General features: G+C 37.2%; 1 protein-coding gene across 6 annotated transcripts in view; it reads left to right on the forward strand.

Annotated features, from left to right (window-relative positions):
• Positions 1–16185, forward strand: part of ADIPOR2 (adiponectin receptor 2) — an 80667-nt gene that overhangs the window by 24528 nt on the left and 39954 nt on the right. For all 6 annotated transcript variants that reach the window (XM_072654131.1, XM_072654132.1, XM_072654134.1 and 3 more), the window contains exon 2: positions 7537–7796. In XM_072654131.1, the coding sequence (XP_072510232.1) occupies positions 7623–7796 (174 nt within the window). In that variant the 5' untranslated portion in view covers positions 7537–7622. The remainder of the gene's footprint in view (positions 1–7536; positions 7797–16185) is intronic.

Consider the following 16185-nt stretch of genomic DNA (forward strand, 5'->3'; position numbering starts at 1 on the left):
TTCATTATACTTTTTTTTTTTGACAGTTTTCATTGAATTTCAAAATTTCAGTTACTTTTCACACTAAATATCAAGAAAAAAATGAAGCCCCAAATAGTTTTTTAAAGTTATTTTTGCATGTTTTGAATCCTTTGAATAGCCTTTCAAATTCAAAGAGTAATTCTTGAATATTTGAGGCATACTTGTTGAAATTGTATAAGAATCAAATGACTCAATCATTTTTACATGTAGAAAAATGAGTCAAACCACAATATTTTAGTTGCATTTTTCAAAAATCAAGTTTTAAATGCTTTAATGCATTTGTATATAATTGTTAAAACCTGGTTTCGACCCTAAAGCTTTAAATTACCTCATTTGATATCTGTATAGTTGTACCTAATATCTATGATGAAAGCCAATTCTTAAAACTGGTTCTTATTAAGTTCTGGTGAATTCCCCTTTCATTTCTAAAAAACATTTTGATTTCATGGCAAAGTTACCAAAATTGCTTAAAAGCCTAATAACAGGAAAACCAGTGAACTTCTGTATAATAAAGTAAATCTTCCCACTCACTTTCAATTTCTGTGTAATGAAGAAAACTGTCATTAATTCAGCCCTTGAGACCGTATAAAATTCATTGCTTTCTCAACAAACTTCAGCACATGTTCCATTTTCACTACTTTTTGAGCACATCACTAGTAGATAACATAGTGAGTATGCTGAAACTTATTATCAGGAGCAGTTTCAACTGGGCCCTCATGCCTTCTAAGTAATCCTACTATACCTCCCTTATCAACTCACTCTTCTCTTCAAAATAAGTGTTCTTTCAAGTCTTTTCATTCCTTTTCAAATCTCCCTTGGCTCCCCCTCTCTCCAATCTCTCAACTGAGAACTTTGCCTCATATTTTACAAAAAAAATTTGAGGCCATTCCCCTTAGATTTCTCTCTTCTCCCTTCTTCCTCATTTCCTATCACTCAGATACCTCCTGCTATTTTTTCTCCTTTTGTCTCATGAAGAAAGGGCTTTACTCCTTACCAAGGCCACTCTTTACCTGACCCAATGATCTCATTCCATCTCATCTCCTCTTAACAGATTGCCCCTTCTGTTATTCCCATTGTTTTACTTATTTTCAATCTTTCCTTCTCTATTGTGTCATTTTCTACTGCTTACAAACATGGCCATTGTCTCCCTATCCTTCTGTCCTTCGTAGGTAAACTCCTTGAAAAGGCTACAATAAGTGCTTGCATATTCTGTCTTCTCACTCTCTTAACTCCTTTTAATCTGGCTTCTGACTTTTATTGTTCCATGGGAATTGCTCTCTCTAGTTACTAACAGTCTCTTAGTTGCTAAATCCATTGACTTTTTCTTAATCCTCATTCTCCATCACTCTGCAGCCTTTGACACTGTTTATCATTGTCTCCTCCTTTATAATACTCTTGGGACACCGCTCTCTCCTGGTGTTCTTCCTTCTTATCTCATTACTCCTTCTTTGCCTTCTTTGCTTGATCTTCTTCCTAATAACACCCTGTAACTATTCGTGTCACTGAGGAGTCTGTCCTTGGCCCTCTTCTCCTTTGAAACTGCTTCACTTGGTGACGTTATCAATTGCCAAGGATTTAATTAACATCTCTATAAAGATGATTCTCAAATTTACATTTCCTGCCTCAAACTCTACTCTCCAGCTGTCACATCTCCAGCTGTCTTTCAGATATCTAGAAATGGATATCCAGTAGACATCGCAAACTTAATATGTTTATGGAACTCTTTACCTTTCTCTCTCAACCCTCCCCTTTTCTACTTCCCTTTTTTGGTAGAGGGCAACACAATCCTCCTAGTCTCTCAGGCTGGGAACCTAGGAGTCATCCTGAATTCCTTATTATACTTTTACCCTTAGACCTGACCCTTCATATCCAGTCTGTTACCAAGGCTGTTTGATTTCACCTTTACAACATCTCTCATACTCTACTTTCTTTCTGTGACACTGCCACCACTCTAATGTAGGTCCATGTCACCTTACCCCTGGATTACTGCAAGAACTTGGTGGAGGTCAGCTTGCCTCAAGTCTCTCTCCTCACTCCATTTCATCCTCCAGTCACTAATGGTTTTCCTAAAGTGCAAGTTTCATCAGTCACTCCCATACGCAATAAACTCCAGTGACTTTCTGTTGCCTCCAAGAGCAAATAAATAACAAAAGACTCTGCTTAGCACTCAAAGTACTTCGTAACCCAGTCTCTTACTTTTCTGTCCTTCTTACATCTTATTCCCTGGCATGTACTCTTTGATCCAGTGACACTGGCCTTCTAACTGTTTCATGAACAAGACACTACATCTCTTGAGTTTGGGCATTCTCCCAAAGCTGTTCCCCATGCCTGGAATGCTCTTTCTTCTTCACTGACTACTGACCTCCCTGGTTTCCTATTAAGTTCCAACTGGAATACCACCTTCTACAGAAAACCTTCTTCAACGCCTCTTAATTCCAGTTCCTTCCCTCTGTGGATTATTTCCTATTTATCCTGTATATAGCTTGTTTTGTATAAATTTATTTGCATGCCTCTTTTTCTATCCCTAATGCTTATACAGTATTTGAAACATAGTTGGTACTTAATAAATGTTGATTGATTGATTGAATTTCATTCTGCTTAACCAGTAATTTTAGTTACGAATCCATTTGTTCTGTCATTGCTGCTGTATCTTCTGTGGACAGACAGACAGGCACACACATACACACGTATTTTATTAATGGAAGATTGTGGTCTTTAGAAAGATATGCGTTTTTAAAAGTTCATGTATTTCTGTAAAAATATCTTCACCTGTTGTATCATTTAGAAAAAGAATATCAACTAATTCTTCACTCACACTAAGATTTTCATCACATGCATGAATAAATATGGCTACTTGAGCCAGTCTGCTAATAGCTTTAATTTTCATTAACCAAAATTTAAAAAGTCAGTTTTCCAATTTCAAGTTTTCCACTGATTTCAGCAGGAATTTTATTAATTTTTTCTGCAGCAACCAGGTACAGTAAGGGGACTGAAAAACTGCAGAAACAGATCCCAGGGTCCCTTGTACTAGCACTGAGAGCAGAAATGGGCACTTATCTAGCAGCTCTTGTTACCCATTACCCAGTTCCAGAGCAAAGAGGAGCAATTGCGTTTGTGAGGGAACATGGAGTTCACCAGTGGAAGGAGCAGAGTACAGACCCAGAAAGGAAGTGAAGAGACCTCTCTCTGGGTAACACCACTTTGGAATCAGCAAAAATTTACAGGCCTCCAGATTGAGCTGTGAAAATAGAAGGGCATAAAAGACAGAAGCTCAGACCAGACACTTCCCAGAGGTGAGCAAAGCTCAACTCTAACATAAGGTCCAAAATCAAGACGTAGACTAGAAAAATGAGCAAACTACAAAAATAAAATGACCACAAAAAGCTACTGTGGTGATGGGGGGTGGGAGAGGGGGTGGGGGAGCTCAAGGTACAAACTGAGAGGAAGGAGTTGAAAACATCTAGAAGCAAAGCCTCAAAGAAAAATATATATTGGACCAAAGCCCAACAAGGATTCCTAGAAGAATTAAGAAAGAGCTTTAAAAAAGAGCAAATAATTTATTTTAAAAATCAAATAAGATCAGTAGAGGAAAAATTGGAAAAAGAAATAAGAGCTATGCAGGAAAGAGAATTAACAGCTTAGTAAAAGAGGCACCAAAAAGTGCTGAAGGAAATAGCTCCCTAAAAATCAGAACTGGCCAAATGGTGAAACTAAAGTTCACCATCATCATGCTAATCAATGCTAACAAATAAGAATGAATAAAACATGGTAATAAGTTACTCATTTTCATAGTCATAAAAGTACATTCAAAGAAAATTTTGATTTTTAATTTTAAAATGTAATATTATCTATGTAGTATTTTTATTTATTTTGTTAATATTTCCCAATTGCACTTCCATCTGGTTGTAGCTGCACCCAGAATTGTTTTGGATTAGGTATTTGATACCTCTCATTTAGAGCAGAAACTCCCTCCACTCATCTAGATTCTCCACTCTTCTGTAGTTTATAGTCTGAGTTACCTGAGGCACTAGGAGATCAAGTGATTTCTCTATGTTCATGTAGCTAGTAAATAATGTACCAGTGTAATTAACTCCAAGGCCACCCTTCTATCCATTATGCTATGCTGCTGCTACTTTATTGACTCTTGTTGGGGCAGTAGGATATTTTTATCTGCTTGGTTTTGCCTTGTAAATTGTTAGGTCAGATTCTTTTGTGTGCTTATAGGTCTGTTTTAGGAAGCTTTGCATTGTTTTGAGCTTTGATGTAATCAGAACAATGTCATCTGAGAATAAGAACATGTTAAACATATGTTTCTCTGTTTTATACATTTCTTTATATTCTTTATATTTTGTTAAAGGACCCACCTCCTCTCAATGTATCTGTTTAAGTCTGTCTGTCTACCTTTCTATCTATATTTGTTATCCCTGCAACATTTTTATGAGAAAGTAGATATATATCTATGAGGCAGTTTGGTGGCTGAGTGGATGGAGCAGTGGGCATGAAGTTAGGAAGACCTGAATTCAAATCGACTCTGAGACAGTAGCTTTGTGACCCTGGGCAGATCTGGAGAAGGGAATGTCAAACCACTGTAGTGTCTTTGCCAGGAAAACCTATGGTATGAGGAGTCAGAGTCTGATGAGAGAAAGAGAGAGAGAGACAGAGACAGACAGACAGACAGAGACAGAGAGAGATATGCAACCAGTAATTTATTCTTTTTTCCATAGTAATATTATTAATGATTCTTTCCAACTGATATCTTCTGCTCTTTAACATATGTGATTAATGCCTTGGTGCCCAATGGCCTCAAAATTGTTCTCTCTTGAATTTCTTGTGTATACTTGCTTTGATCTAGCTGTTTTTCTCAATTTTGTTTTCTTTTAGTGCCATTTCTACTTTTTTTTTAGTACATCAGAACCTGTGATGTTTAAATGGTTTGTTTGCAGTAGCATTGTTAGAGAACCTTGTTATAGAACAATAGAACAATCCGTAATAGATAAGAATCTATTACATTTTTTGTCCATTCTTCCAGTTTCATTCTTTTTTTCTTTCTAAATAAATTTTAAATATATTTTTTGTTTTTACATCACCTAAATTTGCCTAATACCACCCATTCCCAAAGGGCCATTTCTTATTTTAATGAATAATAAAAAGAAGGAAAGACAAAAAAATCTCTGAAACTAATGAATGAATGACCATCAAAAACTAGTGAGCATCAAAAAAAGTTTGAAGATATATGCATTGTTTATACCCTTGATCCCCTACTTCTGCAAAGAAGTGGTAGGAGATATGCCTCCTTATAGCTCTTCTTTGGGGTGAAGTTTTGTCATAATTTTGCAACATTCAGTTTTAATTGCCTTGTTATTCTTTCTATTTAGTATTGTTGATATCTCTTTTTTCTGGTTTTGCTTACTTTATATCAGTTTCTCTTAAGTTTTTCCTTGTTTGTATTCAGCTTTCTCATATCTTTTATTAATAGCTTACCTTGTAAGCTACTTTGTAGCTAATTTTGAGGGCTACAGAGAAATAGCAAATAAAGTCTCTGACTTCAAGAAGCTTACCTTCTCATGGGGAAGAAAACCTAAACAAATCAGAACATAAAATATAAATATAGAATAGATAGAAGATGTTCTTAGAGTGATTAGCACTAGCTGAGTGACTGGGGGGATACTAGGAAAGGCCTCCCTGAAAGAAGTGGTACTTGGGCTATACCTTAAAGGAAAGTGTGGGTTTTAAGAATTAGGAGGAGAGAATATGTATTTTAGTGATGGAGAACAGTCAGCATACAGATAGAGAAGGTAGATGGAGTGTTGAGTGTGATGAACACCAAAATAGGCTGGTATGGCTAGACTGTAGAGTGCAAGGAGGAGAGTAGAATGTAAGGTGATGGTTAAAGTGGGAAGGTACCAGGTTGTGAAGAGCTTTAAATGCCAAAGAAAGGATTATGTTTGAGCTACAAGGTAATAGAGTTACTGAATTCTGTGGAGTATTGTGATTATATGTTCATGCCTACACTTTAGGAAAATCAGTTAGGCAGCTGAGTAAAGAATGAATTGGAAAGGAGAGAGACTTGAGGCAGGGATACAAATGTTTTTTTAACATTTTGGTTTTTTCCTATTGTGAAATTTGTGAAATTTTTTAAACATTTGTTTTTAAAAGATTTGAGTTCCAAATTCTTTCTTCCTCCCCCCTCATTGACAACTTAATTAATTTGATATAGGTTATACATGTACAGTCACGCCAAATATTAGTCATGTTGTGAAAGAAAATAGACAAAAAAAAAAAGAAAAAGTTTACAAAAAATACGCTTTGATTTACATTCAGACTCCTTCAATTCTTTCTCTGGAGTTGGATAGCATTTTTCATTGTGAGTCCTTCAGAATTGTCTTAGATCATTGTTTTGCTGAGAACAGCTAAGTTTTTCACAATTGATCATTGTATAATATTGCTATTACTGTGTACAATCTTCTCCTGGTTCTGCTCACTTCACTTTGTATCACTTCATGTAAGTCTTTCCAGGTTTTTTTTAAAGCATCCTGCTTGTCATTTCTTATAGCACAATAGTGTTCCATCACAATCATGTGCCATAACTTGTTCAGACATTCCCCAGTTGATGGGCAAAACGATACCACTTTGAAAGTTAATTACTGTTCCACAATTTGTTTGTTTAGCCATTCCTCCAAAAATGGTTGTTATTTTCCCCTATCTTTTACTACTGTCCCATGAATGGGCCATTCAGCAAACATTTATTTTATGGGGTGTGTCAAATTTACTCTTCTGTAGCCCTATTCACCATCTCCATAACTTTCCATATTAAAGCGTCCCTCCTTGGCTAGCATTTCCCTATATGTTCAATTCAATAAATATTTAAGTGACTATTATGTACTGTGTACACTGTACCAAGTGCTGTTACAGGTAGGAAAAAGAAAAGACATTCCCTGCCCCTTAAAGGGTTACAATCTAATGAGACAAGACAGCAGATAAAAAGATGCTTAGAAAGTTGGGGAGGGAGAAGAGACACTAGGACCTATCTTGCCCATGGTCTTCATGTTGTATAGAGTTGAAACTAGGCAGAGCTGCAGATGGGAAGTGGAATGAGTTGGCAGTCCAATTTCTGTCCTTTATAAAGGAAAGCTTTGGGAGGAATTTAGTAGAGGCAATGTAATTATCATAAGTATGTTTATCGTCTTTTCCCTCTTATGTGAAGAAACAGATTTATGGAGGTTAAGTCACTAGTAGTATCAAATGCTTAGTTAAGACTGGAATTCTGATTTAGGTTTCCTGACTCCAAATCCAGCACTTTTCTGACTATACCACAGTACAGAAGTATTTAGGAAATTACTGTAAAATTTAGTTACCCTAGAATATTCTAAAATTTCGTTGTCATACCTGTCTTGTTGCTATGACTAAACTTCCATTTTATTTTTGTTTTCTCAAATTTTTCCTTTACTGTTTTCTTTTTTTCTTTATTAAACAGTTTTTTACTTCTAAATTTTATTTAATTTTTCTTTTCCTTAGGGGCTGCACAACTATTTTGAGAGAACATCCTCCCAGAAGAGGGATCAGAAGGAGAAACATCTTTGCAAAAAAGACCTTGGTATCCCATGAACGAAACAGCAGATCTCGTATCGGGGTGCAGCAGTACTCCGGAGCCAGTTACAAGGCTCAGAAAAGGCTACCAATTTGATGTTTCTGGAAAAGGTCATAATGATAACCATCAAGGAGAAGATCTGGGTCCCCTTTTAGTGGCATCCACTCCCTGTTCTCACTTCAGAAAAGTAAGTGGGTGACCTCGAAGGGTTGCAATTAAAATGACATAAGAGAGCCTAGAAGATGATTATTTAAAAAATGAGCATAGTCTTGTTTGTATAGAGGAAGCCTTTAGTAATTGTCAGTTTTTCAGGCTAGGAGGATTTCATTCTGGCATCTTGTAAATTGGCTTAGACATTATAATATCATCTGTAGGTTTTCCTTTCTGAAGACTTTTTCATTTTCTCTTTATAAAAGGGGGACATGGTGACCACAAAGTTATCCATTACATTGAACACTGAATCTGAACTCATACTGTAAAGCTGGTTGGCTGTAATAATATCTTTTTATAGTAACCAGCTTTCCTCTCTTGCCCATGTTTTGGTTTTGATGATGTTCATATAGACTTTTTGAACAAATGCTGCTGTTGAGGATAGTTCTAGCTATCAGACTTGTTTCTTGGGCTTATCTTGGTGTCAGTACAATTTGGAAAACAGAAAGAATTGCTTTGTGAGATTCACTTTTGTCTGCCAAAGGGAGAGAGTGGTTTTTGACAAGCTACCACAAATATAGCAAAACAAAGAGATGTAAATATGATAATAGTAGGAGGAAGTTAATTTTGTTAGTTTATCTGTTACATTTTGTTTGTGTGTTCAAGAGCTCTGATATTATAAAAACAAATTGGCACACCAAATAACTGTCCATTTCTTTGGACTGTTTCAGTTGATCATAGAGTAGACTTCTTTCTTAGCATCTTGTTGGTTTGGATTTTAAGACTTCTCTCCCTTTAGGACTAGTGAGTAAACACTGCAGGGGACCGATAGTATGGTAAACTATAATAACAAGCCAGGAAAGCCTAAACTGAGGCCTCAGTCTTGTTCTTGCTATGATTTCAGTAGAACATGTTAGTGGGATGTCTGTTTAATGTGCACGATGGATGGATAATGGATAGATTTAGAGCTGGAAGAGACGTTACAGGGCACCTAGTCTAACTTCCTTATTAAAAAAATCTGAGGTTTGAGAGAGAGTTAAGTGATTTATTTTTTGTCACAAAGGTAGTAATCAACGGTTCCAGAATTTGAATTATGGTCTTCTGACTCCACATCAGGTACTCTTTCCCTTCAACCACAAGTTATGGGATATCTCTCTGTAAATAGTGTGACAAAATAAGGTCTTGAAATTAATCCTTGGAGGAGGTTTGACAGACACATAGGACCTATATTTCCTTCTATTCTGGCGTATAAGTTAAGGTCACTCTTAGAAGGATGACCGCATAAATATGGGAGGGCAGATTGCTAGTTTGGGACACTTTAGAAAGAAGATTTATGTGAATTTAATTATTTCTTTAACGAGTCCTTTGTACTTGACAAGATGCCTTCAGCAGTATCATTCTGCATGGTAAAGAGTGCATATTTTACACCCCCCCCCCCCCAATTTCAAATACTTGATACCTTTTGCTTACTTTTTTGAAACCATCAAATTTGTTCAGGTAGAATGAGTTCTGTAAGGATATGAAGCAATGAAGGAAATATGCCATTCTTTTATTTTTAATGAAATTGTATTAACTGGCAGAGAAAAAGTTTTGCCATTTGGAAACATTTTTATGAGTATTTCCATTTCAGCACAATTGTAATCTAAATATAGATCAGTAGAGATGCAAAACTGGAGGAGAATTCAGAGGTCATTGAGTTCCCTGCCCTTATCTTGTAGATGGGCAAATTGAAGGAGGCTCAGAGAAGTGATATGACTTGCTTAGTATCATATAGAGAGTAAGGAGTGGATCTGGAATTTCAGCCTATTTCTGTTGATGCCAAAACCAGTGTCCTTTTTCTTCTGCCTTTTAAGCAAAGTTTCTGTGTTAAAATCCAGGTCAGTACTAAATTCAAAATGATATTATTAGTATTGTCTATTTTTTTGTCTTTCAAGAAACCCAGTGCTTCATGTAAATTATTTCAGTCAATTATTAAACATTTATTAAGTGCCTAAATATGCCTATGCATTAGCTAAACAGAAGCAAAGCAGCTTGCTTTACAGCAAGGAGAATCAAAAAAGGGGTAGAATCACTTGGGGGTGACATGGTTGAGCCTGTACTTTAGAAAATCACTTTGGCAGTTGAATGGAGGATGGATTGGAGGGGGAAAGGCTTGTGGCAGGCAAACCTCTTTGGCAGACTGTTGCAGTAGTCCAAGTGTGAGGTGATAAGGTGCCCAGCATCAGGTGTGGCAGTATCAGAGGAAAGAAGGGGGTGTATATGAGAGAGATGTTACAAAGGTGAAACCTGTAGGCAATTGGCAACAGATTGAATTAAGGGAGTGAGAGTCAGGAGTCAAAGATGACACTGAGATTGTAAGCCTGAAGGACTGGGAAAATGGTGTTGCTCAGTAAGGGAGGGTGGGAGATGTGGGAGAGTTTATGGGGAAAGATAGTAAGTTCTGTTTTGGACACATTAAGTTTAAAGTATGTAATTGATATTTAGTCCAAGGTGTCTGAAAGGGATTTGGAGATGTGAGACTGGAAGTCAGCAGAGCGGTTAGGTCAAGATAGGTAGATTTGAGAATTGTCAGCATGGAAGTGGTCATGAAATCCATGGGAGCTAATGAGATCACCAAGTGAAGTAGATAGAGGGAGAAGACAAGAGGGCCCAGGACAAAGTATTTTGAGATACCTAGGTTAATGGGTGTGACCTGGATGAGGATTCGGGAGTGGTCAGATACGTTAGGAACACAGCTAGAAAGAGTGGTGTCCTGAAAACCTAGAGGGAAGAAAGTATCAAGGGGAAGATGATCAAGTGTCAAAGGCTACAGACAGGCCAAGAAGAATGAGAATTGGCATTGGATTTGGCAGTTTTGAGATTACTGGTAACTTTGGAGAGAGCAGTTTTGGTGGAATGATGAGATAGGAAACCAGATTGTAAGGGCTTAGAAGAGTGAGAGAAGAGGTAGTGGAGTCACCTATTGAAGATGGACTTCTTAAGTTTAGCCACAGTGAGCAGAAGAGATATAGAGAATGATACTTGGTAGGAATGGAAAGATAAGGTAAGGGTCTTTTGAGGAAAGACATGGGCATGTATTTAATGCAGTGATACTTTTGAGGAACAATAGTTTAGATCTTTATTTCAGGAATAGTGATAAAGCCTTGTTTGACCCCAGAGAGCATAACTAGGAGATGTGGGTATACCCATCTTTTGCCATGCCTAGGGAACTGAAAAAACCTTTACTTGAAATTAAAAAAAAAGTTCTACAATATCAACCCATACAGTCAGTGGAGTCTGACAGTATATTGAGTATTCCATACCCATGACCTCCCACCTCCCCACAAAGGAAGGGAGGTTTGCATTTATTTTGACAGTTGTATTTTCTGGAAAGATTGAAGAAGAGGAATAAAGGTGCGCTTATTGCCAGACCTATACTTGGTTTGTTTCTCAATGAAATGGAAAACTTTACAGCTGGATCTTTATATTAAAGATCATATAGCTTAACTCTCATTTTATGTATAAGGCACTGAGGATAACCCTGGAATCTTTCAGCCAGAAATGTATCCATTCTTGATATTCTCAAAGCATTTTGCCTGAATCTTTTCTATAATGCTTGTTCCATTGTAATTAGTATTTTAGTTACTTGTGTATGTGTTTTATCTTTCTTATATCACAAGTACCTTGAAGGTAGGGACTAAGTTTTATTTTTGTTGTTCCACATGCTAAACTGTAATGTGATAAGGATAGGGAATGAACTTTTTTTTGTTGTGGTTGACATAGGGCACATCTAGGTTGAGCACCTTCTCTATGTAATTTGTAGTCTTAGAGAGTTGTTTAGAGCAGTAAGAAGCTATGTTACTATGTTACACAGGTGACACAGTGTTAGAGATGGGCCTTGAACTCCAGGTCTTTAAGGATGACTGTCTACTATATCAAATTGTTCCTTCTTGTGAATGCTGCTCAATTCAAAAGATTAAATAAATGGCTGGTTGAATTTAAAACGATGTGATTTATGACTACTGTTTCAAGACAGTTTGTTTTGTAAAACGATATCAGTTTTCTTGAGTATTGGATATAGTATTGGAGATTCACACTTGACCCTCAGATTTTAAGCCAAGAGACCGACTTGTGTTTGCTTTTGTTAGTTTCTGTAGAATTTAGAAATAGAAGTTAAAGTACCAGGACATTTAATTATATTTTTTCAGTTTTATTAATGGCCAGTGGGAATCATGTCAATGATTTATTCATTGATCATGCCAATCAAAAAATATTTCCATAAAGGAATCATTACTAGGTATGTTGACTTTTTGCCTTCATATTTTTGGGGAAGTTTTCTTAACATTATCTTTTATATGATAGCTGTCTTTAAATATTTAAAGAGCTTTCATGTGGAAAAGGCTTAGGCGTGTTCTGATTTGATGTAGAGGGCACAACTTGGAGTAATAAGTAGAAATTGTGAAGAAGATGAGATTAGGAAAAAATTCTAAGCAAGTTGAATTATCAAAAAATGTAATTGGCTCTCTCAGGAGATACTGAATTCCCCTCACAAGAGAACTTCAAGCGAAGTCTGGGTGACCACTCATGTATATGCTGTAATGGAAAATTATTATTTAAGTTTTAATTAAGCAAGATTACATTTTAGATTCCTTCAAATTTTAAGTCTTTATGATTCTGAGACTAGGATAGGAATTATGAACTGGGAGTAACTTGGGTAATAGAGGTGAGGATAATAATTTTGTTCAACAAACATTTATTTTAATAAATAGCTACTTTGTGCTAGTCACTGTGCTAGCAATGAGTGATATGAAGACAAAAATGAAAGTCCTTATTCCTCAGAGTTTACAAGGGAACACAGGGGATAGTGGTATTTTCATGAGAAAAGTGTATGCATAATCAAATACAAAATATATTCAAGGTAATCTTGATTAGGCTTAGAATTGAGATGGAGGAATGGTAGGGTAGGATGAGAGAAAGGAATTTCATAGTTGTAAGGTCATGGAGGTGTAACAGTTTTGGATGATGATAGCATTTAAGATACAAGTTCCCTTATGGATTGCTCAGAAAGAGATAGAAGTTGTAGGGATTTGAAGAGGTTGATAACCAGGGAAGACAAGGATCATTACTTTCAAAAGTCCTCAGGATGAGAGGAAGGAGGTCAGTGTGGAAAGGAATGTTGAGATGCTGAGCTACTTGAAAAAGAAGGAAAGATTAGATTGGTTGCACTTCGGGGGAGAGGTAGGTTTCCAAGGGATGTTGGCAGAGGAAGGGCCTGGAATGCCTACTTATAATAGATAATAACACATTTCATTGATGGTTACTTGTTACCAGGCAAAGGAAATATTTTGCATCCCCATGTTTGCATTGCTTTTACTTGATACATTTACTTATGAAGCAAATTTTTTTTACATTTTAAAAATTTTGAGTCCAAATGCTCTACCTCTTTTGAGCCCCTCCACAACTTGTTGAGAAGGAAAACAATATGATAGCTGTTATACTTGTGAATTCACGTAAAACATATTAATTAGCCATATTGTTAAAAAAAATTAAAGTGAAAAGAATGATGCTTCAGTCTGCACTCAGAATTCTCTCTCTGGAGGTGGATAGTATTTTTCATTATGAGTCCTTTAGAATTGTCTTGAATCATTGTATCAATCAAAGTAGCTAAGTCTTTCACAGCTGATCATCATTACAATGTTATTGTTATTGTGTAAAGTGTTCTGCTTCTGTTCACTTTACTTTGTATCAGTTCATAGAAGTCTTTCTGAGTTTTTCTGAAACCATCCTCATCATTTCATTTTTTACAGAACAGTAGTGTTCCATCGCAATCGTATATCACTAATTCATCCGTTCTCCAGTTGATGGGCATCTCCTCAATTTCCATTTCTTTGCCACCATGAAAAAGAGCTGCTGTAAATTTTTTTGTATATATCTATCCTTTCCATTTATCTCTTTGCAATACAGACCTAGTACTGGTATTGATGGATCAAAGGGTATACATAGTTTTATAGCCTTTTGGGCATGGTGCTTGAAACATTTTATTAAGCACGATGCAGGGAAGCACAGTGCTTTAGAGCTCAGGAAAATAGAAAAATATGGTCCCTGAATGCTTATGCATAATATCTGTGTTTCTGATAGAAAAGAGGCTTGGTACACTACAACACATAATACATAATCATCAATCATCGCTGTAAGTGGACAAGTAATAAGTGCCTTTTATGTAATTTCTAGCTCCCTGACATCTTTTCACCTTGATTACCTTCTTTGAACTCTAACATCTAACATCATCTTGGTTCAGGTTATCATCATCTTTTGGGTAGACTTTTGCAAAAGGCTCCTAACTGTTCTCCCTGCCTCTAATTCTTTATTGTGTCTAACCCATCTTCCATACAGCTGTCCTAAAAAACTCTTCTCACTGTGTCTCCTTGTTAGTTCTGTGACCATATATGTTAAATCCCTTCACAACTTGGCACCAATCTACCTTTTGGACCTTATTACGTATACCTCCCTTTACTGAACTCTACAATTAAGCCAAACTGGTCTTCTCACTTTTTTTTTTCTGTCATTCTGCCTTTGTATTGGCTGTTCCAGTATATGAGTGCCCCAGTGGGGTGCACAGGGAAGACTAGTACCTCTGGTGTAAGGGCTGTTGAGCACTTTTTAGGGTTCCTTTTGTGCCTACTTTGTTTGGTGTTCCCCTGATTCACCTAGTTCTTGCTTGTGGCTCCAAGAAGCTGTAGCATATGCAGTGACCATACCCTGATAATCCATTTTGGCAGATGGGCTAAAGCAGGTTGAGGGTAACCCATCAGTGAGTTAGGAGGGTTTCTACCCCAAGCACATGAAGACTTCGTCCAGCAGAATAGGCAGATGAGAACAGTTTGTTCCAGTAGCTATGAAGGTGGCAAAAGCAGGCACTATGGAGCACTTAGAACTTGGTTAGACATTGAAGATGCCAAGGACATCTACTGCATCCTGGGCCATCACCCAGTTGTCTTGACTTTTGTCTTGCCACTGTACTTCAATGATTGGAGAGATTGAGGCCAACCATTTTGCATAACTCTGCCTCCTTTAAGTCCAGTACATGTGCTAGTCAAAAGATATTGCCCATATCATTTTTGTTTACTTCAGAGTCCTGTGGTGATGGGCAAGTGATGAAGCAACAGGTATGGATACACTGGGAGCTGTAGTCACAACCCTGCACACAGACAGCCTAGGCCAAAGGGTTGTTTTCTTATTGGACTGAAGCAGCAGTGGAATTCAGCAACCCCCTGGGTATCTGAGCAACCTTGTATAAGGACTGCACTGTTCACTTCCTGATGTGAGGAGGGGACTAGAAAAGATGCCCAAAAAATTGTCTTTTACCTAACGCAACCCTTGTCTGCTTACCATGGCAGATGATAAGATGCAGTAGAAACACAAAAAGAGCACAGAAACTTTTGCAAAACATGATTCTACTATTTACCATTGGTACGTGGAATATGTGCATGCTTATGGACAACACAAAATTCAGTAGACCTGAAAGATGGAACAGCTCTTGTTGCAAGAGAACTCAGCAGCTATTGCATCCAGATAGCAACCCTGAGTGAAACAAGGCTGGCAAGTGAAGGCCAGTTTACCAAAGTTGAAGCAGGATACATGTTTTCCTGGAGGGGCCACAATGAAGGGGAGCATCATGAAGCTGGTGTAGGTTTTGCAATCAAAACTAATTTAATCAATAAGCTTGTATGCCTCCCAAAAGGAGTGAATGAGAGGCTCATGACAATTGATTGCTACTTGCAAGAAAGTGCCACACCACTATCATCAGTGTATATGCTTCCACCATGATGAATCCTCATCATGTCAAAGAACAATATTTATGAAGACCTGGAGACTCTCATCATTAATGTTCTGAAGAGGACAAGTTTATAATTCTGGGTAACTTTAATACAAGAGTAGGCACAGACTACCAGAAGTGGCAGAAAGCCCTTAGGAGGTATGGAGTTGGAAACAGTGACAGCAGTGGTCACTCACTACTGAAGACGTGCATCTCATGATGTTCTCATCACCAACATTGTTTTCTGTTTACCTAAATATGAAAAAACTTCATGGATGAACCCTTGAGGCAAACATTGGTATTTAGTAGACTGTGTGCTTGTAAGAAGAAGAGACAGATGAAATGTGAGAGTGAAGAAGGTGATATGTGGCATAGAGCTCTGGACAGACCACAGTCATAGACTTCACCTCTCCCAGCTAAACATTCTCATTGAACAAAAAAAAAATGGTGGCTTCAAGGCAAGATGAGTACCAACAGACTTAATAATGTTAACAGATTAGCGTACTTCTCCTAGCATGAGGAATTTGTTGCTAACTTGAAAGGAAAGCTGAGCCAACACATAGTTGACAACAGTAGAGGAGAAAAAGAGTGGGCAGCTTTCAGAGATTGGGTGGACAGCAACACATTTACT

This window comes from Notamacropus eugenii, chromosome 3 (assembly GCF_028372415.1).
Source record: "Notamacropus eugenii isolate mMacEug1 chromosome 3, mMacEug1.pri_v2, whole genome shotgun sequence".
In the NCBI taxonomy this organism is placed as follows: domain Eukaryota; kingdom Metazoa; phylum Chordata; class Mammalia; order Diprotodontia; family Macropodidae; genus Notamacropus; species Notamacropus eugenii.